The 22,557-nt window shown below is 45.8% G+C and overlaps 1 protein-coding gene across 2 annotated transcripts in view; it reads left to right on the forward strand.

Annotated features, from left to right (window-relative positions):
* Positions 1-19,789, forward strand: part of MACO1 (macoilin 1) — a 30,040-nt gene extending 10,251 nt beyond the window's left edge. For both annotated transcript variants that reach the window (XM_065041834.1, XM_021280835.2), the window contains exons 4-11: positions 1,965-2,088; positions 5,381-5,559; positions 6,010-6,508; positions 14,396-14,554; positions 14,740-14,922; positions 15,621-15,741; positions 16,802-16,976; positions 18,585-19,789. In XM_065041834.1, coding sequence (XP_064897906.1) covers positions 1,965-2,088; positions 5,381-5,559; positions 6,010-6,508; positions 14,396-14,554; positions 14,740-14,922; positions 15,621-15,741; positions 16,802-16,976; positions 18,585-18,787 — 1,643 coding nt within the window. In that variant the 3' untranslated portion in view covers positions 18,788-19,789. The remainder of the gene's footprint in view (positions 1-1,964; positions 2,089-5,380; positions 5,560-6,009; positions 6,509-14,395; positions 14,555-14,739; positions 14,923-15,620; positions 15,742-16,801; positions 16,977-18,584) is intronic.
* The last annotated feature ends 2,768 nt before the right edge of the window (positions 19,790-22,557 follow it).

Genomic DNA, 22,557 nt, shown 5'->3' on the forward strand with positions numbered 1-22,557 from the left:
CTTTACGTTGTGTAGGTTTCTCATTTACACAGAGTGCAACTAGTCTAGAAAAACCACAGCAGAGACCACAGGCAGGAACATGAGGCCCTCAGAATAATGCTCTTTTAGTCTCAAACTTAAGGCCTGTTTCCCAACCATCACACAATATGTTGATGTCAGAACATAATCAAGAACTTTAATTTGTGTGAAGCTTGTGGCACGTAACTGGAGTGGATTTGTGGAAATTTGTGGCTGTATCACGTGCAGCAGCGTTTCCATCAGCCAAGAGGATTAAGACCTTTGTTTTGCTTGGCCACTATTTTACATTCTCACCAGTGATGCTGGGGAGAGGAATCAGTTCCATGTCTCACACGTTCCCCGGTGCAGTTTTGAGTCTCACTCCTTTCTGTGTTACTGTATCTGGAGTAACCAGCGCTGGGCTCGCTCATTCTGGTTTCTCAGTGGATTTGTTCGCTGCTGCTACCAAGACAGACCCAACTTGGAGTGAAAACTTAGTCCCAGCTTAGCACTTCTGACTCAAACATCACAAGCTCTAACATTACCTCATCTGCTGTTTCTTCCCTTTGTGTTCCTTCTCCGGGTAGGGTTTTGTGCCAAGCTATTTCATTAGCTGTGCATCTGTTATTTTTCACTGGTGCCTTATAAAAGTAATAAAGCAAGATAAGGAGTTAAAAGTTTAGAGTTGGTTTAAAATAAACACATCACAGGCACTTTCACAGAATCCCAGAATGTCAGGGGTTGAAGGGCCCTGGAAAGCTCATCCAGTGCAATCCCCCCATGGAGCAGGAACACCCAGATGAGGTTACACAGGAAGGTGTCCAGGTGGGTTGGAATGTCTGCACAGAAGGAGACTCCACAACCCCCTGGGCAGCCTGGGCCAGGCTCTGCCACCTTCACCCCCAACAAGTTGCTTCTCATCTTTAAGTGGAACCTCCTGTGTTCCAGTTTGCACCCATTGCCCCTTGTCCTGTCACTGGTTGTCACCCAGAAGAGCCTGGCTCCATCCTCCTGACACTCCCCCTTTCCACATTGATCCCCAGGAATGAGTCCCCCCTCAGTCTCCTCTTGTCCAGCTCCAGAGCCCCAGCTCCCTCAGCCTTTCCTCACACGGGAGATGCTCCACTCCCTTCAGCATCTTGGTGGCTGCGCTGGACTCTCTGCAGCAGTTCCCTGTCCTGCTGGAACTGAGGGGCCACAGCTGGACACAAGATTCCAGGTGTGGTCTCCCCAGGGCAGAGCAGAGGGGCAGGAGAACCTCTCTGACCTACTGACCACCCCCTTCTAACCCACCCCAGGTCCCATTGGCTTCCTGGCCACAAGGGCCCAGTGCTGGCTCATGGTCACCCTGCTGTCCCCAGGACCCCCAGGTCCCTTTCCCCTACGCTGCTTTCTAATAGGTCATTCCCCAACTTACACTGGAACCTGGGGTTGTTCCTGCCCAGATTCAAGACTCTACACTTGCCCTTGTTCTATTTCATGCAATTTTTCCCTGCCCAGCTCTCCAGCCTGTCCAGGTCTCTGATGGCAGCACAGCTTCCAGTGTCACCACTCCTCCCAGCTTGGTGTCACCAGCAAACTTGCTGACAGTCACTCTATTCCCTCGTCCAAATAGTTGATCAATCTATTGAATAATACCGGCCCCAGCACTGCCCCCTGAGGCACTGCACTGGATCCAGGCCTCAACTGGACTCTGCCCCATTGACCACGACTCTCTGGCTTCTTCCCTTCAGCCAGTTCACAGTCACCTCACTCCCCGCTCATCCAGACCGCACTCCCTCAGTTTAGTTGTGAGGATGCTGTGGGAGACTGTGTCAATGCCTTACTTATTCTGAAAAAAAACCTCTTCCAATTCTCTAAGTGTCTGACAATTTCCCTTCGCTTTTGGAATGTTTTAAAAATAACTTGAAAGTATTTGCTGCTTGTAATACCTTAGTAAGGTGTTTGTTTTTCTCTTCTCTCAATAGAGAGGGGCGTCTGCTTACCAACAGTATCACTGTGGATACTTTTCGTTTATATTGAAGCAGCCATTAGATTTAAAGATCTAAAAAACTTCCATGTAGACCTTTGTCGTCCATTTGCAGCACACTGGTAAGTGTGGTTTTCTTCCTCCTTTTCTTATTAACGTTTGTTTCACCAGGGAAATTAATATTCAGGGCTTTTTATTTTGGTTCAGGGTTTGGCTGTTCAGCTCTCCGGTCACACATCTGTCATTAAATATTCCACAAGAAACGGATGCAAAACATGAACCAAGGGCAGCCTTTCTGAAGATGTGAGCTAATTTGCAGTGTGGATATTCAAAATATTTGATAATTTATGTATCCCGTTCCAATTTATGTTTCTGTAACAAAGCATTCCTCTCTTTCCCCTCCAATGAGAAGGGTTCTCATGAGCATCTGATTTCATAATTCCCAAAGGAAGGGAATAAACTTCAGGTGGCAAATTGTGACAAAAAATACAAACCAAACAGTACTTATTGCACTGCTTTGAAAGTTACAAGAGTGACTTCAGGCAAAATACTCATCTGTAGAGTATCCATCTCTGGAAGAAATACACTGCAAGTTTTTAGTGTAGTATGTGTTGATCAGGCTACGTTTAAAACGTGTCCTGTTTCCCTGGAGTCATTTGGTCCAGTTCCATGTGATCCACTCTCCAATAAATTAGCCATGTGTCATTTTAATGTACATCGTCTACATTGTCCAATAAATCTCTGAAACGCCAATTAAATTCTAGAATAGGTTACAAAAGCACTTTAGGAGCTGAATTGGATTCAAACGTTTCAGCTCGTCACCTGAGCTCTAGAACTGTAACTGCAGCTGGCTGCGCACAGGGTCACAAAAGCAACATTGGCACGGATAACATCAGGTGCATGTGCAAATGGGTCCCGCGTTCTGGCAGCTTCCTTAGAAATGCAGTTTGCACAGTGCTATTATTGAGCAAAGAACGAGAAGGTTTTAATGGTTAATCATCATCTGCATCTGAGTTTTCCCCGATCTAGGACACCTTCAGTGTTCAAAATGTGGCTTCGCTGTGTATTGTTAAAATACCCGTGTCATGGAGGCACCCCGGGGTTAGTTTAAGGGACAACAGAGTCCAAACCAACTTGTATTAAACCGGTGAGAAACAGGGTTTTAGCACTCCAAAAGTGACTTGAATGCAGGTTCGGATATCAGTTGAGGTAAATTATCAAGGGGCAGCAACTAATAGAACAGGAGGTCCACAGTGTGCATGCACGTGGCTTCACCAAAACAACACCAGAGCCATCCCTGAGTCCGGGAAGAGTCCACACTGGCCTGAACACGGTGTTGGATTATTTTATAGGGATACACGTGCTCGTATTGAGTACAGAAAGTGTACACTCGCAATCCTGCGAGGAGAAATACACGTGCAAATGTGCACAGAATATTACACGTGCTTATGTGAAGCACGGGAGGAAAATACACCTGCGATTATGCAAGGAAATAATTTATACACGTGCTTGTATTGAGCACAGGAAGTGCACATGTGCACGGAAAGTAGATACACTCGCAACCCTGCGAGGGTTGATTTACTCACACACGTGGTGGCAAGGCAAGCGGAGTCTCCATCCCGGGGCTGCGGGCAGTGGCTCCTGACAGCAGCGGCTCAGCTCGTAACTCCAAGAGATCCGCGCAAGGGGCGGAGTCTCGACGAGAATCCCGTTTTTATAGCCTGATCAGATCTGACTGTGGGCATTCCAGAAGCTTCTCTGCACCCCCACACTGGCTGTGGGTGCCCCTGAAGCCTCCAAACATCCCCCACACTGGCTGCGGGTGCCCAGCGGCTCCCTGGCACCTTCTCCTCTCTATTAACGGCCCTGGCCAGGGGCTCTGGGGCCAAACAAAAGCAGCTGTCAGCCTCAAGCAGCAGAGAGAGAGGGAGATGTGTCTACTCCTTCCATATTGGAGAGAGGGGGGGTTGCATTCTGCCACAACTTGTCAAAGATATATTTATTTTTATGCAGGGATGTTTGCTCATTGGTTGAGTGTCCTTGTTAATAAATGCACTGGCATGATTTCTTAGCGTTCTGTGTCGGTGCAGTTGTCATAAGCTAATAAGAATACTGAAATTCTGCATGATGAAGCTGATACCCAAAAAAATAGTTGCAGAATTCTGTCATCTCCGTCAACAAATGGAGCAGCAGATTCTGGCTGGAAGTGAAATTCTTCATATCTTATCTGTCAGTAAGAGAAGTGGAAGAACTAAGTTTAGAGATCAGATGGTTTTCGCTTACAGCTTCAAGGTCAGTCACCTAATTGAGGAATTTCTAAAGGCTGTTCGTTGCCATATTTATTAACACATCTCCCAGCTTAATTGTGTATCACATGGCCCTTTAGGATTGAAACTTGGGAGTTTCAGCTGTATTTGGCTGTTTTCTCCTTAAAAGATGCACAGTTCCTGCCCTGGTGCTTCTCTAAAGCTGCCTGTGCCATGCGTGGTGCAATTGTGTTGTTGTAATCCTTTAATCTATGCTACAGATAATTGCTGTATGCAATGAGCTATAATTTGATCATCACAGAATGTCAGGGGTTGGAAGGGACTTGGAAAGCTCATGCAGTGCAATCCCCCCATGGAGCTGGAACACCCAGATGAGGTTACACAGGAAGGTGTCCAGGCGGGTTGGAATGTCTGCACAGAAGGAGACTCCACAACCTCCCTGGGCAGCCTGGGCCAGGCTCTGCCACCCTCACCCCAAACAAGCTGCTTCTCCTCTTTCAGTGGAACCTCCTGTGTTCCAGTTTGCACCCATTGCCCCTTGTCCTGTCACTGGTTGTCACCAGAAGAGCCTGGCTCCATCCTCCTGACACTCCCCCTTTCCATATTGATCCCCAGGAATGAGTCACCCCTCAGTCTCCTCTTGTCCAGCTCCAGAGCCCCAGCTCCCTCAGCCTTTCCTCACACGGGAGATGCTCCACTCCCTCCAGCATCTTGGTGGCTGCGCTGGACTCTCTCCAGCAGTTCCCTGTCCTGCTGGAACTGAGGGGCCACAACTGGACACAAGATTCCAGGTGTGGTCTCCCCAGGGCAGAGCAGAGGGGCAGGAGAACCTCTCTGACCTACTGACCACCCCCTTCTAACCCACCCCAGGTACCATTGGCTTCCTGGCCACAAGGGCCCAGTGCTGGCTCATGGTCACCCTGCTGTCCCCAGGACCCCCAGCTCCCTTTCCCCGATCTTGATAAGGAAGTGCCTACGTTTTGGAACTGTAGCTTTATTTGAGCACAGCAAAAAAAGTTTTCTATATAATTTTCTATGAGAAGTTGTAATCCACATGTATTCACAGCGATATCTTTTACTCCAAGTATTAATTTGCTGTTATGATTACATTTTGAATAATAATATCACTTTTTTTTTTTTTTCTCAGTATTGGCTACCCTGTTGTGACTTTGGGCTTTGGCTTTAAAAGTTACGTCAGCTACAAGATGCGTTTAAGAAAACAGAAAGAAGTGCAGAAGGAAAATGAATTCTACATGCAGCTTCTCCAGCAAGCGCTGCCCCCAGAACAGCAGATGCTACAGCGGCAAGAGAGGGAGGCAGAGGAAGGCAAGTTCTGCTTGTTGCTTACGTGTTTGCTACTATCTGCTATTTAAAAACCAACCAGCTAAGGAAGAGCTGCTTCAGTCCATGTTGTTTTGATGAAACTGCAGTGAACTTAGAGGAGCCAGAAATAAAACTGTTTGGCCGTGGTTAGTGTGACGGTAGCAGTGAATTATGTCCTCTCTGTTTAGTTCTTTATTAGTAACTGCATCAATCTGGTCGGTCAGTGCTCTGTGAAACACTAGTTTTTATTATTAAATCTCTAGGTTACCGTTTCCTGCCTATGATGAGAAAAAAGTCCCAAAATATCACGCGACTTCCGATTTTCTTCTCTAGATTGGCCCTAAGAATGATTGTTTGCTGCAGAAATGCTTGATGTGTACTTAATGATTTTTCTTTGTGTGTCACTACTGATTGATTTAATGAACTAAGTATGTTTTTATTTTGGTATTGCAGCAGCCAAAGGATTATCGGATATGGATTCCTCAATACTTCTGCAGCACAATGGAGGCATTCCAGCCAACAAAAAAATATCCGCGACGTTGCCGGAGCTAGAATATAGAGAAAAAGGGAAAGAAAAGGACAAGGATGCTAAGAAACACAACCTTGGAATAAACAACAACATTTTACAACCCGTAGACTCTAAAATACAAGAAATTGAATATATGGAAAACCATATCAATAGTAAAAGATTAAATAATGATCTTGTAGGAAGTACAGAAAACCTCTTAAAAGAGGACTCATGCACTGCCTCGGCCAAAAACTACAAAAACGTCAGTGGGGTTGTGAACTCGTCGCCTCGCAGTCACAGTGCGACTAACGGGAGCATCCCTTCCTCATCCGCTAAAAACGAGAAGAAACAGAAGTGTGCGAGCAAGAGCCCAAGCACGCATAAGGACTTAATGGAAAACTGTATTCCTAATAACCAGCTGAGCAAACCAGATGCACTGGTAAGGTAAGTTTGATCTGAGCATTGTGTAACAGCCCGTCTTATCCTCCCTTTGTTCCAGTACATCGCATCTTTTGGTTTTGTCTTAGGAAAATGTAACTTATGGTCCCATAAAGAAAACAGAATTGTCTAGTGATGGAAGGAGATCATTGGGAACTGGGCCTTTTGGGTTCTGTTTTGGTTTTTGCCTCTGGTTTGCTATACAGCCTGGGGCAAATTGTGTCCTTTCTACATCAGAACATGATGGTTACCTACCTCACAGGGGTGTTGTGAGGCACAGTTAATAGCTGGGCCACTCGTTTGATAGCCGGCACGAGAGAAACGCGACGGTTGTTATTACAGAGCTGAGTGCGTGTGCTCCTGACAAACCTCATGGGGTGACCTTCACACCCGCAGGGAGCTCAGTGGGGTTTGGTGGTGCCCGACCAGCTGTTTTGTCTTCATTTTTTGTTTAGTTTTATTTTTTTTCCCCTTGAAATGTTTGCCTTTTGTTTTAATCCCCAATTGACAAGCGTAGGTGTGAAGCAGCAGCGACTGTGATGTAACTCCCTCAAGTGACAGGTTCAGATTCCCACCTGCATACCTTGTTGGTTTAAATACAGGTCACAGGGGGTTAATTTAGCTGTCTTGTAAACTGTAAAGATTGAGTAGGTCACATCTTTACATACACTTATCTGAAGTGGAAGTAAAGGTGTGTTTATGAAATGCAGCTCAGTACTTACAGAGTATAAACCAGGAGACATATGGTGCTGTCGGATGTTATCAAAACAAATATTAATATAAGAAGGAGGTAGCGCGCAACTGTTCCACTGGGGATGGAGATACATCTAGAACAAAACGGTTGCTCAATGTCACGCTTTCCTGCCATTCCTGGCCCCCGTCTCTGTTTCCTTTCCCCATGTGCTGAACACTCAGGTGCCTTTGCTAATTGGACTTTGATTCCGGTCTGTCCCTGGGGTCTGTGCTGTGTGAATACAGTGACTTCCATGAAAATATTATTTTCTCCTCTGCCAATTAAATATCCAGACTAATTGATGCCTAATGTCTGTAGAGAGCTTGTATGAAGCAAATAAGAAACCAGATAATCAATCTAGTCTGTGAATTGCATTCAGCCAAGATTAATGGGATGTAGACGGCTTTGTCTTCATCAAACTTTACTCGTTATGTGGCTTAGTTGCTCGCTGAAGAAGAGAACAGGGCAGTTAAGCTTTGCTGATGGTCCAAATATTGCTCACAAGTCTTGAGAAAAGAGAAGGGAAGAGCTTTATAGAATGACCTGCCCGACTAAGAATTTTGTCCCGTGTAGCTATGACAAGGAATGAGATTTAAACCTTGTATGTTTTAAATTGTAAATTCCGCATTGCTGAAGCTGGGTGGTCATTGGAATTGCCCAAAGCAGGTTTTCTAATGCCAAAGTGAGTGTATGATAAACCAGACTGTGCCCTTACAGATCTCCAGCTCCACTAATTCACTGGTAGGGCCAAGCACACGATTACCATGCTCTGACAGTGCCTTTGTGCGACACACATTTACTCTGCCCTCAAAGTGAATTAAGCTACTTCAGTCTTTTGTTTGTCGAGTGTTTCGATGTGACGCGTGGGCGTAATGTGGTTGTTGTGCTACAAATTCACATCACTGCTTATTGAGCACCGATTTCCCAGTGCAGACGAGCCAGGAGCACTTAAAACACCAACGGCCTGTGTGTTGTTGCTTATGGTTCCTCACAGCCGTAGATGACTGAAATCATTCATGAAGTCTTGTTTCAGTGCAGAGCCAGAGTATGTAACTCCCACGCCAAGAGAAGCATAAACTTACCTGACAAATTGCTTGGGGTGGAATGCACTTAAATTCAAAAATTCCTGTTTATTGTTTTACCTTGTCAGTTATCCTGTCCCTGGAGTGCGAGGCGTTTGTTCGTCATCTTTTCCACTTCCAGCGCTGTTACTCATTCCCGCTATTAAACCCGGAGTCTGCATCAGTGCTGAAAAGGGCTCCCTGAAATCCTGCCTTCGTGTCCAACTCTCAGATCAGATCTGCTTCCAAATAAAGACGCTTTTCCTAAGGTCCTGTCCAGCAGCCTCCCAGCAGGATGTCAGAGCCAAGCTGCTTTCCTTTTGTGCTCACAAATGATTTCCCTGAGCTGACTAACCAGTATTAAATGTAAAGTATGTCTTATGACTGCTGGGGACTCGGGATTAACAGGGGTTATTCGAGACAGTAAAATTGAGGTTTTTTGAGAACAAGACACTCTTGTGAGCTTGTTAACTTTTTCTCTTCAACACTTGATGTGACATTTCCATCTGAAAGGCTACTGCTCATGAAGTTTATATCTTATATATGCAATATGATTCTTATTTGAAACGGCAGGTTTGAATCTTCGTCTGATAAAACGGTTTGTGCGCGTGTGTTTAGTTTACTGATCCCCATCTCTGGGGATATCCGTGAATATTTGTTATTGTCACCTCAACGGGGATTCCAGGGGCTCCGTCCCTGCCGACCAGCCTGGAAAGAAATCTCTGTCCTTGGAGCTTTTTTCCTCCTACAATTAAAATTGTCGTCAGTAGGTACAGAACAGGTCGACTTCTTGTTACCGTTTCCTTGTGACTTCGGAGGTGCAGCGTGTTCTGTTCATGTTTTGGGGGCTCAATGCGTGGAACGAGTCCAAACTGTAATTGCTGCCGGCTTTTTTTTAATTGCAGATTACATGGTAATAATCATGTCCTGCCTCTAGCTATTTGAACCCTTACAAAAAAACCATGCAGAAAAGCTGGCAGTGCAGCTTGGCAAAACTGTTTGTACCCAGAGAGGTCTTGCCTTTGCCATGTGAGGTGTTGAAACAAGCTGTCTTATGTACTAATTATTCTCAGAGATAACGATGACATCTTCTGGCAATTGGACTAAGCAAAACACTTGCAAAGCAAGAGCCACGTCTTATTTGGCTTTCCTAAGATTTGACAGTACCTGCAGAGCCAGACTTGAAGGTTTTAATGTAAATTTCTGTGCATTTGGTGCTGATTATTGTACGTTTTCTGTGGTACCGTTGATGTGCAAAGAGCACTTGCTGTTTGTTCCTGATCCCCCCTGCCTGGATGGCATCACTGTGCCAGAAGGTTCTGCTGTCAGCTGAGATGGTCTGTGTTTCATCCAATGTGATGGAAATGAAGGAGAATTAGAATAGGTTAGGGTAGGATAGGTTAGATTAGGGTAGGGTAGGATGGGTTAGGGTAGGGTAGGATGGGTTAGGGTAGGATGGGTTAGGGTAGGGTAGAATAGGGTAGGGTAGGGTAGGCTAGGGTAGGGCAGGTTAGGCTAGGGTAGGGCAGGTTAGGCTAGGGTAGGGCAGGTTAGGCTAGGGTAGGGCAGGTTAGGCTAGGGTAGGGCAGGTTAGGCTAGGGTAGGGCAGGTTAGGCTAGGGTAGGGCAGAACAGGATAGAATAGAATATGGTAGGGTAGGACAGGATAGAATAGAATAGGGTAAGGTAGGACAGGACAGAATAGAATAGGGTAAGGTAGGACAGGACAGAATAGAATAGGGTAAGGTAGGACAGGACAGAATAGAATAGGGTAAGGTAGGACAGGACAGAATAGAATAGGGTAAGGTAGGACAGGACAGAATAGAATAGGGTAGGGTAGGGCAGGATAGAGTAGGGTAGGGCAGGATAGATCAGAAAGCTGGGAGAGGATCCTTCCAACAGCTTGTTCTCTGTCAACATAGTGCTCGGCCTGTTCAGGAGCAGAACGACGTTTGAAACGCCGTCTCCTTAGATCAATTCTGTGCAGGAGAAGAAGAAGTAACTTGGCTTTCTCTCTGGATTACTGTCCTTTTGGTAATGAAAAATGCTCCGAGGAGCCACTCGTAACAGTGTATTAGTTCCAGCAGAACGTCGATGCTGCTTTGGCTACTTTAGAGAAATGGGTTCACTGCGGGGATGCTCGTGGCAATAGACTGGGCTGAAACAGAACAAAGGGGAAAAAACGGGTCTCAGAAAAGCATCCGAGTGCCTTCTGAGGCCTTGAAAACTTTAACTTTTCCATCAATTGTGTTTAATTTGTGTGTAATTGCGAGGTGATCATAGAATTGCGTTCACTGAGGAAAGCGAGCAACAAGGATAAATTTTTCACCCGTTATCGATACTTAGGAGGATTAAGCTGAAGTGAGTTGGGTTTAAGTTGATCCATCAATCTTCCCTGAAGCATTTGGAAAAATACTCTGTCTCGGAGGTGATTAGTGATTAATTCTCTTCATCAGCGAGGTCAGGAATGATACGTTGTCGTGCTGAGAAAGGAAAATGGGTAAATCTGTGTTTGAAGTAATGACAGAAAGAAATTGGCCTTGGTTGTATAAGCAGCACAATGTAATAATCTGCAACTAAATCCTCATTTTAAAAACAGTTGTGTAGCAAAACGACTTGTAGTTTGTGCAGCAATAGCGAAAAGCATCTTCTAGAACTCCAGTTTTCTTCATCTCCTGTAAATAACTTTTTCCAATAAGCCTGGAAATAAGAGACTTAAGCAGAAAATGAAACGGTAAGAAGAATAATAATAGTGCAAAAAAAAGCGGTGCTGGCTTATTGGGTCGTTTGTCATTGTAATAGAAGTGGGGACTGTTGAGGAGGGAGAGCGCCCCGTGCTATCTGTGCTCGTCACAGCGACGCTTCTTTTATGACATTATATTAGTTTTCCTCGATTATGAGGTTTCATTTTAGCAAGTGGGTTCACGGTTCAGTTTTCCCGCAGGGACGGAGCCCGTGGACCCGGCAGGAGAAGCGCACACCAGATGGCTCAAGGAGGTTCAATTCATCTCAATGCTCTGTTGCCAAAAACACAAACTGGGCTCGTCCTGTGCCAGCAGCTCGGGTTCGGTTGGGCTTTACCTGCTCAAGGCTTCCTGGGATATGTTATTTGAGCAAACCTGACACAGCCTTTTCCCTATAACTGTCTTATTTTCACACTTATCACTTGATTGTAGACATGTACGTTGAAATTATTTATGGGTATTTGTCAATGTAAAGCGTGTATGATTTTATGTACGTTCCTTTACATTGTCCTCCCAGCCACTTTTTCAGCTATTTATGGAAACCTCTATTAAAACCAGCGAGCTGTTGGCATGAACAGGCTGTTAGTGCTTCCTACAGCACCTTACTCTCTTCAATTCAAAGTTTGCTCTTTCTAAAATGCTTATTTACTGCGTATTGGAAGGTGAAATTGGATCATTGTATCGTCACCCAACAACTCTCCAGCTCCATCACTTAATGTGCCGAACATGGGGAAAATGCACCCGGAATAACGTCTGCCCATGGGCTTTTGTGCTGTGGTTGAATGAATATTTGGTCAGGTTTGCAAATCCTTTTCCTCCTACAACAGAGAACAAGGTGTTGAAATGATTTGTGGTCTTCACTGTAAAATGTGCATTCGCTTAGAAGGGAAATAATAATAGTGCTAAGTGTATTTCCTTTTTCTTTTTAAAGATACGTTTGAGCACAATTTAGACTGTATCAAAAGGAATTGATCTGCCCAGCAGACGTCTTTGGTGCAGTTTTAGCCTATTACAGATGGAATGTCATGGATTTCCACATGCTTGATTCCACATTTACCCTCTTGATTCATTCACACAGGGTGTTCTCATCCCTCATATCATTCCATCTCTCACTGGCATTTGAGGTTTTCCTGCACTAAAGTGTTTTCGTTACAAGGAAAAGGCTGCGACTGTTCAAGGACAGTTCATTTGGGCTTTTGTGACTATTTTCCCTAAGTCTCCAGGTTCGCCTACCGCTAATTCTGTACAGAACTGTAGGAAATAAACCCATCTTTATCTCCTTTATGAACACTTATAAACAATAATGGATAGAGCAAATGGGGATTATGTGTGAATGACGAGAGACATATTTGCTTTAAATAAGTGCCGCAGTGCCCATAAAAACATGGATTGTTCCCCTGGGGTGTGTTTTTCTTCTAAGAATCAATCTTAATTATTTTCCCCCGCATTTTGAGTATAAGGTGAGCAGGGTGCCCCTCTTTATATGTGTTTTCTTTCACTGGTTTTGCTTGAAAATATTTCAATTAGAAGCTTGCACGAGTCGTCAAGAACTTTGTGAAGCTACAGTTAAGTGTATAGCAGATGGTCTCTGTTCAGGAGCAATTAAAACCGAGTTTACTGACTCCTGAACTGTGGATGACTTAACGCATAATCTTTATTCAACACGCACATCATGTACTTCAAGAAAAAGTACTTTTAGGTGAGAATTCAGCAGTGTGCTCTGTAGCTTGGCTATGACGAACAAATGGAGCTCGTAATTTGTTGCAAAAAGTGACATTTGTTCATATATGCAACTGTTCTTGTTGACAATTTCACAGACTTAAAGGCAAAATCTAATTCCATAAGATGTGGTTTACAACTCTGCAGTGCATGGAAGGAAACGAATTCTGATGAGAGGTTATTAAGTGTGTGTAGCTATACATAGAGCTAGATATGTATGGCTGTATTAAACATTATTATTTAGCAAGGATAGTGGTAACTTCTGAGATTCCTTCGGGATGGACAAGGAATCAGACCCAGCCAGCATGGGTTTAGGAGGGGCAGGTCCTGTCTGACCAACCTGATCTCCTTTATGATCAGGTGGATGAGGGGAAAGCTGTAGGTGTGGTCTATCTAGACTTCAGCAAGGCCTTTGACACTGTCTCCCATAATATACTCCTGCAAAAGCTGGGAGCCCATGGCTTGGACAAGTGGGTTAAGAACTGGCTGGAGGGCCGGGCCCATAGAGTGCTGGTGAATGGGGCTGCATCCGGCTGGCAGCCAGTCTCTAGTGGTGTCCCCAGGGGTCAGTGGTGGGTCCAGTCCTGTTTAACATCTTTATTGATGATTTAGATGAGGGGATTGAGACCATCATCAGCAAATTTGCTGATGACACCAAGTTGGGAGGGAGTGTCGACCTGCTGGAAGGCAGGAGGGCTCTGCAGAGGGATCTGGATAGACTGGAAAAATGGGCTGATTCCAATGGGATGAAGTTCAACAAGGCCAAGTGCTGGGTGCTGCACTTTGGTCACAAGCACCCCCTGCAGCGCTCCAGGCTGGGCACAGAGTGGCTGGAGAGCAGTCAGACAGAAAGGGACCTGGGGGACTAATTGACAGGAAGCTCAACATGAGCCAACAGTGTGCCCAGGTGGCCAAGAAGGCCAATGGTGTCCTGTCCTGTATCCAAACTGGTGTGGTCAGCAGGCCAAGGGCAGTGATCCTTCCCCTGTGCTCTGCATTGGGGAGGCCACACCTGGAGTGTTGTGTTCAGTTCTGGGCCCCTCAGCTCAGGAAAGAGATTGAAGTGCTGGAGCGGGTGCAGAGAAGAGCAACAAGACTGGGGAAGGGACTGGAACACAAGCCCTATGGGGAGAGGCTGAGGGAGCTGGGCTTGTTCAGTCTGGAGAAGAGGAGGCTTAGAGGTGAGCTCAGCACTCTCTAGAACTACCTGAAGGGCAGTTCTGGCCAGGTGGGGATTGGGCTCTTCTCCAGGCATCAGCAATAGGACAAGGGGCCATGGGCTTCAACTCTGCCCGGGGAAATTGAGGCTGGAGATGAGAAAGCAATTCTTTGCAGAGAGAGTGGTCAGGCATTGGAATGGCTGCCCAGGGAGGTGCTGGACTCACCGGCCCTGGAGGTTTTGAAACTGACACTGGACATGGCACTTAGTGCCATGATCTAGTAAACGGACTGGAGTTGGACCAAGGCTTGGACTGGATGATCTCTGAGGGCTTTTCCAACCCAGTCAGTTCTGTGATAAGTATGAAGGGTTTGGGGGTGGCGGATGGTGCGATGTTTTCTCTGCTTATTTTGATGTGATGCGCTTGAGCCTTCGGGCAGCAGAGTTGAAACGATCTTTTCCAATTGTCTTTTCTTAGGTTGGAACAAGACATTAAAAAGTTAAAGGCCGACCTGCAAGCGAGCAGGCAGATCGAACAGGAGCTGCGGAGTCAGATCAGCTCGCTGACTAACACAGAGCGGGGAATTCGATCCGAGATCGGGCAGCTCCGCCAAGAAAACGAACTGCTTCAGAACAAGTACGTGTTCCTACAGCTCTGACAATTCATTGCCGATAGTCTGGGGAAGGAAAAGTGTTACTTTAAGACTACAAAATCTGAGGCACTTGTCCGCGAACCCAGCAAGGCTCGTTTGGGAGCGCTGACAGCCATTTATTTTGAGTCAATCAAATCCCTCGTTAAATCTTGTACCTGTTGCCTTCCAGATTACACAACGCTGTACAAATGAAGCAAAAAGACAAACAAATGATCAGCCAGTTGGAGAAGAAGCTAAAGGCAGAGCAGGAGGCACGAGCCTTTGTAGAAAAGCAATTAATGGAAGAAAAGAAAAGGAAGAAGTTGGAAGAAGCAACTGCCGCACGTGCTGTGGCTTTCGCTGCTGCTACAAGGTACTTTGTTCCCTCTGAAGCAGCTCCAGAAAATTCCTGAAACAGAGCTGGTGCTGCTGAAATGTCTTTGCAGGAGGATGCTTTATTTGTGTGAAGGCGGTGGGAGAGGGACATCTCCTTCCATGCAGCTGCATCTCAGTATTGATTCAAATGACATTTGCAGGATGGAAAGATGAACGTGCTCTAAGTAATCTGCTGTACCTCGATTGTGCTGACAGAGGCGCTGTGCCTGGTGCGGGTCAGTCTGCTGTCAAAAAAGGAGCGTCCCTTTCCCTGTGGGGACTGTGGTTAGGGATTCATGCAGCAACACTGGCCAAAATTGTTGTTATCTCACGTCTGGAGCGTTCTCTGCTCCGGGCAGTGATCACTGGGTCACCACAGGGCTGTCTCAGCGCTAACACGTGTAGAGATGGGAGTTCTCCAAGATGAAAGCGTGGCACCAATGCGGATGACTTCAATCTGCAGCGCTCCTAATGGCTAAAAAGAATTCTTTCTGCTTTTGTGTTCTCCATATTTCATAACTATTCCACATTTCCTAATACTTGAGATATAACGTTGCCATAAGGGAAATTGTCTTGCCGAAAAGAACAAAGTTATCTTCCTTCTTTTATCCTTCAATATTTGTATTAATTTTCACGTGTTAAACAGGCCAGGAATGACAACCTCATTCTTATTTCATCTTCTTTTTCTTTATGCAGGGGAGAATGTACCGAAACTTTACGAAATCGTATCCGAGAGCTGGAGACAGAGTGCAAGAAGCTAACAATTGACATCAAGCTGAAAGAAGATCAGATACGAGAACTAGAAATGAAAGTTCAGGTAAGGAGAAAACACCGGGGCCTTAGATCTGCATCCCAACGAGCGTGTTCAGCCCTCTGAAGCTGGCGGATCTACGTACAAGGCAATCAGCACCTTCAGGAATTACGCTCAGATGTCTGTCTTGCATCAGGCTTTGTAAGGCCGTGGGGATGAGGAGGGTTAATAGGCTCAGCTCTACACCATTGCGGTAGACTTGTAGCAGACGTGGCGTCTGGCATGTTAGTTTAAGCGCTGTGATGTGCGAGTCCAAGTTGACCTTATTCCTTTAAAATCTCTGCTCCTAAAGATGTGCTTGGACTGTCAACTGACAGTTTGCATTAATGTGTTTTTAATGTCTTGAGGTTTTTTTAATAGACTCTTCAAAATCCACCTGGTGCCATTGTGAACTTGTTTTCTAATAACATATGCAGTCTTGTTGTTCCTGGCTTTACCGAGCCCTCGACAACAAGTGTCGTTTTTCCGTTAAGAACACGAGCATGTGTTAAACCCAACTACAATCAAGCTTTAAAAATTTTATTATCACCTTCAAACCATTAGAGAAGCTTTTTGTGTGGGCATTAATATATCCCCTGGTGTATTATTGTTACTACATTTAAAATTATAGGGTTTTTTAATAGTATTTTTATTTATTAGCTGAAATGTTAATGCATACTTCCCAGCCATAAGGCGACTGTCTCTTATGTGCAGGGTACTTGCTCCCCCTTTTCTGTTCTGCAGATTTCTGGCTTTGCAGCATATTAAGGTTCAATGCGGGAAATATTCCAAGATAAAGGAGGACGGGAGGGTCTCGATACGAATGGGTGAGGGCGAGAAGCAGAGTAAATGGTACTTGCTCACTGCGCTGTAATTATGTATTGTACAATATGGCTTTAATCACTTGTATGATGGTCTTGTATAATTACTGGAGGTAGTATTACAGTGTCCTTAATTAACCATCATTTTAATTTTCCAGTATTAATTCCAGGCTCGGCGGTGTGCTGTGGGGAAGGGAAAGACTTCGCACTGTATCTCACATGTAAAGTCGATGAGAATAAAACATTTGTCCTAATCACTCCTGCAGGAGCTGCGGAAGTACAAGGAGAACGAGAAGGATACGGAGGTGTTGATGTCAGCACTGTCAGCCATGCAGGATAAAACCCAGCACTTAGAGAACAGCCTGAGCGCAGAGACCAGGATCAAGCTGGATCTGTTCTCTGCCTTGGGAGATGCAAAACGGCAGCTTGAGATTGCCCAAGGTAACGCGGGGGGGCTTAATTCAACACGTAGCGCCGACTGAAATTGCAAAAATATGACGGAAAGGATGTCCTGGCATTATATTGAGGGGTGGGCTGTGGTGCCCATTCAGCATTTCAGCTTCTAGTGTGTTTTTGGCTATTTCAGCATTGTGAGTGAACCTCAGAGTCTGGCTCCTCAGCTGACCTGATCCCCCAAGCTATTGAACTGAAGGCAATAAATGTCAAGATGGGCATTTAGATTAATTTATCATGTTTTTCTACATTTCTATAAACCATTACCTTCAAGCTGGAGAACTTCTTTTAAACAACTAGAAGATAAAATAACATTTGCCATCTATTAAGCCCCTGTCCTTGAATCCTAATAATATTTTGATGCTCCTGAAGTAAATACAACCTAAATGTGGGGGAAAATAATAACCCAACCTGTTGTAAACTTGATGCTGGTAAGTGTGGCTACTGGTGGCGCAGCCACCAGAGGGAGCATGAAACCAGTATAAACCCTGCCCAGTCTGTCCTTCGTTCAGCTGTGCCAGAGAGTCGTGGTCAATGGGGCAGAGTCCAGTTGAGGCCTGGATCTAGTGCAGTGCCCCAAGGGTCAGTACTGGGGCCTGTTTTATTCAATATATTCATCAATGATTTGGACGAGGGAATAGAGTGACTGTCAGCAAGTTTGCTGATGACACCAAGCTGGGAGGAGTGGTGACACTGGAAGCTGTGCTGCCATCAGAGACCTGGACAGGCTGGAGAGCTGGGCAGGGAAAAATTGAATGAAATAGAACAAGGGCAAGTGTAGAGTCTTGAATCTGGGCAGGAACAACCCCAGGTTCCAGTGTAAGTTGGGGAATGACCTATTAGAGAGCAGCGTAGGGGAAAGGGACCTGGGGGTCCTGGGGACAGCAGGGTGACCATGAGCCAGCACTGGGCCCTTGTGGCCAGGAAGCCAATGGTACCTGGGGTGGGTTAGAAGGGGGTGGTCAGTAGGTGAGAGAGGTTCTCCTGCCCCTCTGCTCTGCCCTGGGGAGACCACACCTGGAATCTTGTGTCCAGCTGTGGCCCCTCAGTTCCAGCAGGACAGGGAACTGCTGCAGAGAGTCCAGCGCAGCCACCAAGATGCTGAAGGGAGTGGAGCATCTCCCGTGTGAGGAAAGGCTGAGGGAGCTGGGGCTCTGGAGCTGGACAAGAGGAGACTGAGGGGGGACTCATTAATGTTTGCAGATATATGAAGGGTGAGTGTCAGGAGGATGGAGCCAGGCTCTTCTGGTGACAACCAGTGACAGGACAAGGGGCAATGGGTGCAAACTGGAACACAGGAGGTTCCACTTAAAGATGAGAAGAAACTTGTTGGGGGTGAGGGTGGCAGAGCCTGGCCCAGGCTGCCCAGGGGGTTGTGGAGTCTCCTTCTGTGCAGACATTCCAACCCGCCTGGACACCTTCCTGTGTAACCTCATCTGGGTGTTCCTGCTCCATGGGGGGATTGCACTGGATGAGCTTTCCAGGGCCCTTCAACCCCTGACATTCTGGGTTTCTGTGAATTGTGTTCTTACTGATGCTGTCTTGGGCTGTTTTGCTTGAAAACTGGTTCTGAGCGCTCTCCTTTGCTGTTTCCAGGGCAAATCATTCAGAAAGATCAGGAAATCAAGGACCTAAAACAGAAGATTGCAGAAGTCATGGCAGTCATGCCCAGCATCACATACACTGCGGCCACCAGCACTCTGAGTCCCGTTTCCCCACATTACTCTTCCAAATTTGTGGAGACCAGCCCTTCCGGACTCGATCCCAACGCCTCCGTTTATCAGCCCTTGAAGAAATGAATGCCAAGGTTCTTTTCTCTGTTTGCCCAGTAATGTCGTCCTGCCGAAGGCGCCGCACCAGAGTGTCTCTTGCAGTCGAGATGAAGTTGTATCGTGTGAGACCGTCCTCGTTGTCATTTAAAACAGGATCAAAAAAGAACATCTGGATTGACTAGAACTGCCCATCGGTTTTTCTTGTAAATTTTTAGAGAAAACCTCACAGAACTTTGCGATTTATTTTCCTTGGCCAACGCATTCAAAACAATTCTTGGTTTTCAAGTAGCCAATTTTGCCTTTTTATGTACTCTTGCATGGTTTCCTCTTGAAAAACACAGGGCTTTGCTTGATTTTGAACCCTTTCTTTCCTTTGTTTTCTTATTTTAATAATCAAGTTGAATTTACAGATTTCTTGAGAAATGGTGAGGAAAAACACCACCTAGAGTTTTTACAGTGAAAGGGTTAAATAATCCAACAAAGCTTTGATTCATAGATGTATTCAATACAAATATGTGATGTCGCAGGAAATAATTTGATCACCCCTCAAAGGACCAAACAAATTTCAGGGGCGTCGTTTAAGGGACAAAATAAGCGAATAGCTGATGATGTGACGGTGGTTGTTGTGTGAAATATTTATATTCCCATTGGTGTTTTAGTCCTTGAGAATTGCTGACAGTCTCGTTCACAGTGCCTTGGGAAAAGACAATTTCAAGAGGAAACTTGATAGTTTAAACTATTTTTTCCCCCTTCACTGTCATCTAGCTTCTATATCAAGCTCATTACAGAGTCTACTGCAAATTGTACATGGTAATTTGGATGTTCATTATAAACCAGGGTTACATCTTCTGTTTATTTCGATAGAAACTCCGCAGTGTTCTGTAACTTGCCTTGATTATACTGCATCGTGGAAGGCACAATATTCCCGCAGGAAGCGTTATTGTGAAGGCGGAACTGTGCAATGTACTGTATACAAGAGACTGTAAAGCTGGCTAATAAAAGCTGCAGTTCTGGGTTGTTTTTCTTTTATTATTATTATTATTTTATTCGAGTGTGATACCCTCAACATCACCTCGTGTTTCACAAGCGGAGCTGAACATCTTTCAGCCGTCGCCCCAAGGAGTTTGAAAGGAAACTCCGAAATTGCACAAAGGTTTATGTTCAAATGTATATTATACACTGGTAGAAAGTGTTTGCACTTGCAACTCCTGGAGCGTTTTGGATTTTTGGAGAGCGGGAAGCAAAATAATATTGGAAACCAGCAGAATTATAAACCCACCATTATGGTTTGGGACTCTGGAAGGACAAAGTTCTTCTGAAAAGATTTTAAGTTTCGTGTTAATTGGCATGTGTGCCTCATTAAAAAAAGCGAGCAGGACACATAAATCAATAGAAGTATTAAAGTTTCATTATCTGAATCACAGATACTCTTTTGGGATGAAACTTCTCGCTTTTGCCAGGTGTGCATGTTGCTGTCATTTGTGTTTTTGCATCATCTTGTGTAATTGTCACCATGAAAGTGTCACTCAGAAATGTCAGAGGTTTTCCATCTTTGTGTAGAACACAAGATACTGTCACTGCCTTTTTGTGTTGAGGTTCCCCTGTTTTCACAGAATCCCAGAATGTGAGGGGTTGAAGGGCCCTGGAAAGCTCATGCAGTGCAATCCCCCCATGGAGCAGGAACACCCAGATGAGGTTACACAGGAAGGTGTCCAGGCGGGTTGGAATGTCTGCACAGAAGGAGACTCCACAACCCCCCTGGGCAGCCTGGGCCAGGCTCTGCCACCCTCACCCCAAACAAGTTTCTTCTCTGATTTGAGTGGAACCTCCTGTGTTCCAGTTTGCACCCATTGCCCCTTGTCCTGTCACTGGTTGTCACCAGAAGAGCCTGGCTCCATCCTCCTGACACTGCCCCTTTCCATATTGATCCCCAGGAATGAGTCCCCCCTCAGTCTCCTCTTGTCCAGCTCCAGAGCCCCAGCTCCCTCAGCCTTTCCTCACACGGGAGATGCTCCACTCCCTCCAGCATCTTGGTGGCTGCGCTGGACTCTCTCAGCAGTTCCCTGTCCTGCTGGAACTGAGGGGCCACAACTGGACACAATATTCCAGGTGTGGTCTCCCCAGGGCAGAGCAGAGGGGCAGGAGAACCTCTCTGACCTACTGACCACCCCCTTCTAACCCACCCCAGGTCCCATTGGCTTCCTGGCCACAAGGGCCCAGTGCTGGCTCATGGTCACCCTGCTGTCCCAGGACCCCCAGGTCCCTTTCCCCTACACTGCTCTACTTGGGCACAGTTTCCGTTCAATACTTGGTCTTGGCTGCAGGTTTTTTGGTGGGGTTTACAAAGAATAAACGTTTTCTTGCAGAAATTTTGTTTTGCTTTTTTAAGTGACCTGCTTTAACCTGCTGTAAAGACCATGTTTTGTTTAAGGAACACAGTTATTCCAGGTAAGTCTTCTCTTTTGCAACAGAGCTTCACTTCTGTCAAACAGAAGGAAGAACAGGTATTATTCTATATAGGAACTTTGCAAGTTGCTCTGCAGGCTCTCAAAAGAAAAAAGGTGAATTTATTGAGAATTGCAAAAGTCCATCTAATTTTCACCTTTGTTCCTTTCCAGCCATTCTCATTGCTCCAAAAGCAAAGCTGAGCTGGACCATTCGGAGGCTTAAAATTGTCCAGGTACCGAGAAATTCCAGTCCCAACTATGGTGGGGTTACTGTGGGGTTATTGTGGGGTTATTGTGGGGTTATTGTGTGATTCTGCCGCAAGTGCTGCCAGAACCTCCCGCTTCCCGAGGACACATTCGGGTTCTTTTCATCTCCTCAAACCACCGTCAGTCTGACACACACACAGATCGTTTCCCAATCCAAATGCATTATTGATAAGTTTGCAGTTTTAACAGAGCACGTTGCATTTTCCAGTTCCCTCCTCATTCCTTTAGGAAGGGGACGGTACTTACAGGCCCCGGCTGCTGCGCACCGTGAGTGGAAGGAGGTGATTTAAGCACTCAAACCTCTGCATCTTTAAATATTTAAATGTCTGAAATGGAAAAGATCTTAATGACTCATCATAAATTGTACTTGCAAGATGAATATATGGGGAGCTTAAGAGCCTAAGACTGCAAAAGGGTCACTGAGGATGTTTTGTTTTCTTTCTTCAGTCTGTTTTGAAATATTACTGCGGAATAAGTGCTCTAGAGACATCTGCCAAAGGAAACCGGAGTATCCAGAGCTGTTTTCCAGCCAGCATAAGTCTAGGAAGTCACTGTCCTGTATCCAAACGAGCATGGTCAGCAGGACAAGGGCAGTGATCCTTCCCTGTGCTCTGCATTGGGGAGGCCACACCTGGAGTGTTGTGTTCAGTTCTGGGCCCCTCAGCTCAGGAAAGAGATTGAAGTGCTGGAGCGGGTCCAGAGAAGAGCAACAAGACTGGGGAAGGGACTGGAACACAAGCCCTATGGGGAGAGGCTGAGGGAGCTGGGCTTGTTTAGTCTGGAGAAGAGGAGGCTTAGAGCTGAGCTCAGCACTCTCTAGAACTACCTGAAGGGCAGTTCTAGCCAGGTGGGGATTGGGCTCTTCTCCAGGCAGTCAGCAATAGGACAAGGGGCCATGGGCTTCAACTCTGCCAGGGGAAATTGAGGCTGGAGATGAGAAAGCAATTCTTTGCAGAGAGAGTGGTCAGGATTGGAATGGCTGCCCAGGGAGGTGCTGGACTCACCGGCCCTGGAGGGTTTTAAACTGAGCTTGGACATGGCACTTAGTGCCATGATCTAGTAAACAGACTGGAGTTGGACCAA

This window comes from Columba livia, chromosome 26, assembly GCF_036013475.1.
Source record: "Columba livia isolate bColLiv1 breed racing homer chromosome 26, bColLiv1.pat.W.v2, whole genome shotgun sequence".
NCBI lineage: Eukaryota > Metazoa > Chordata > Aves > Columbiformes > Columbidae > Columba > Columba livia.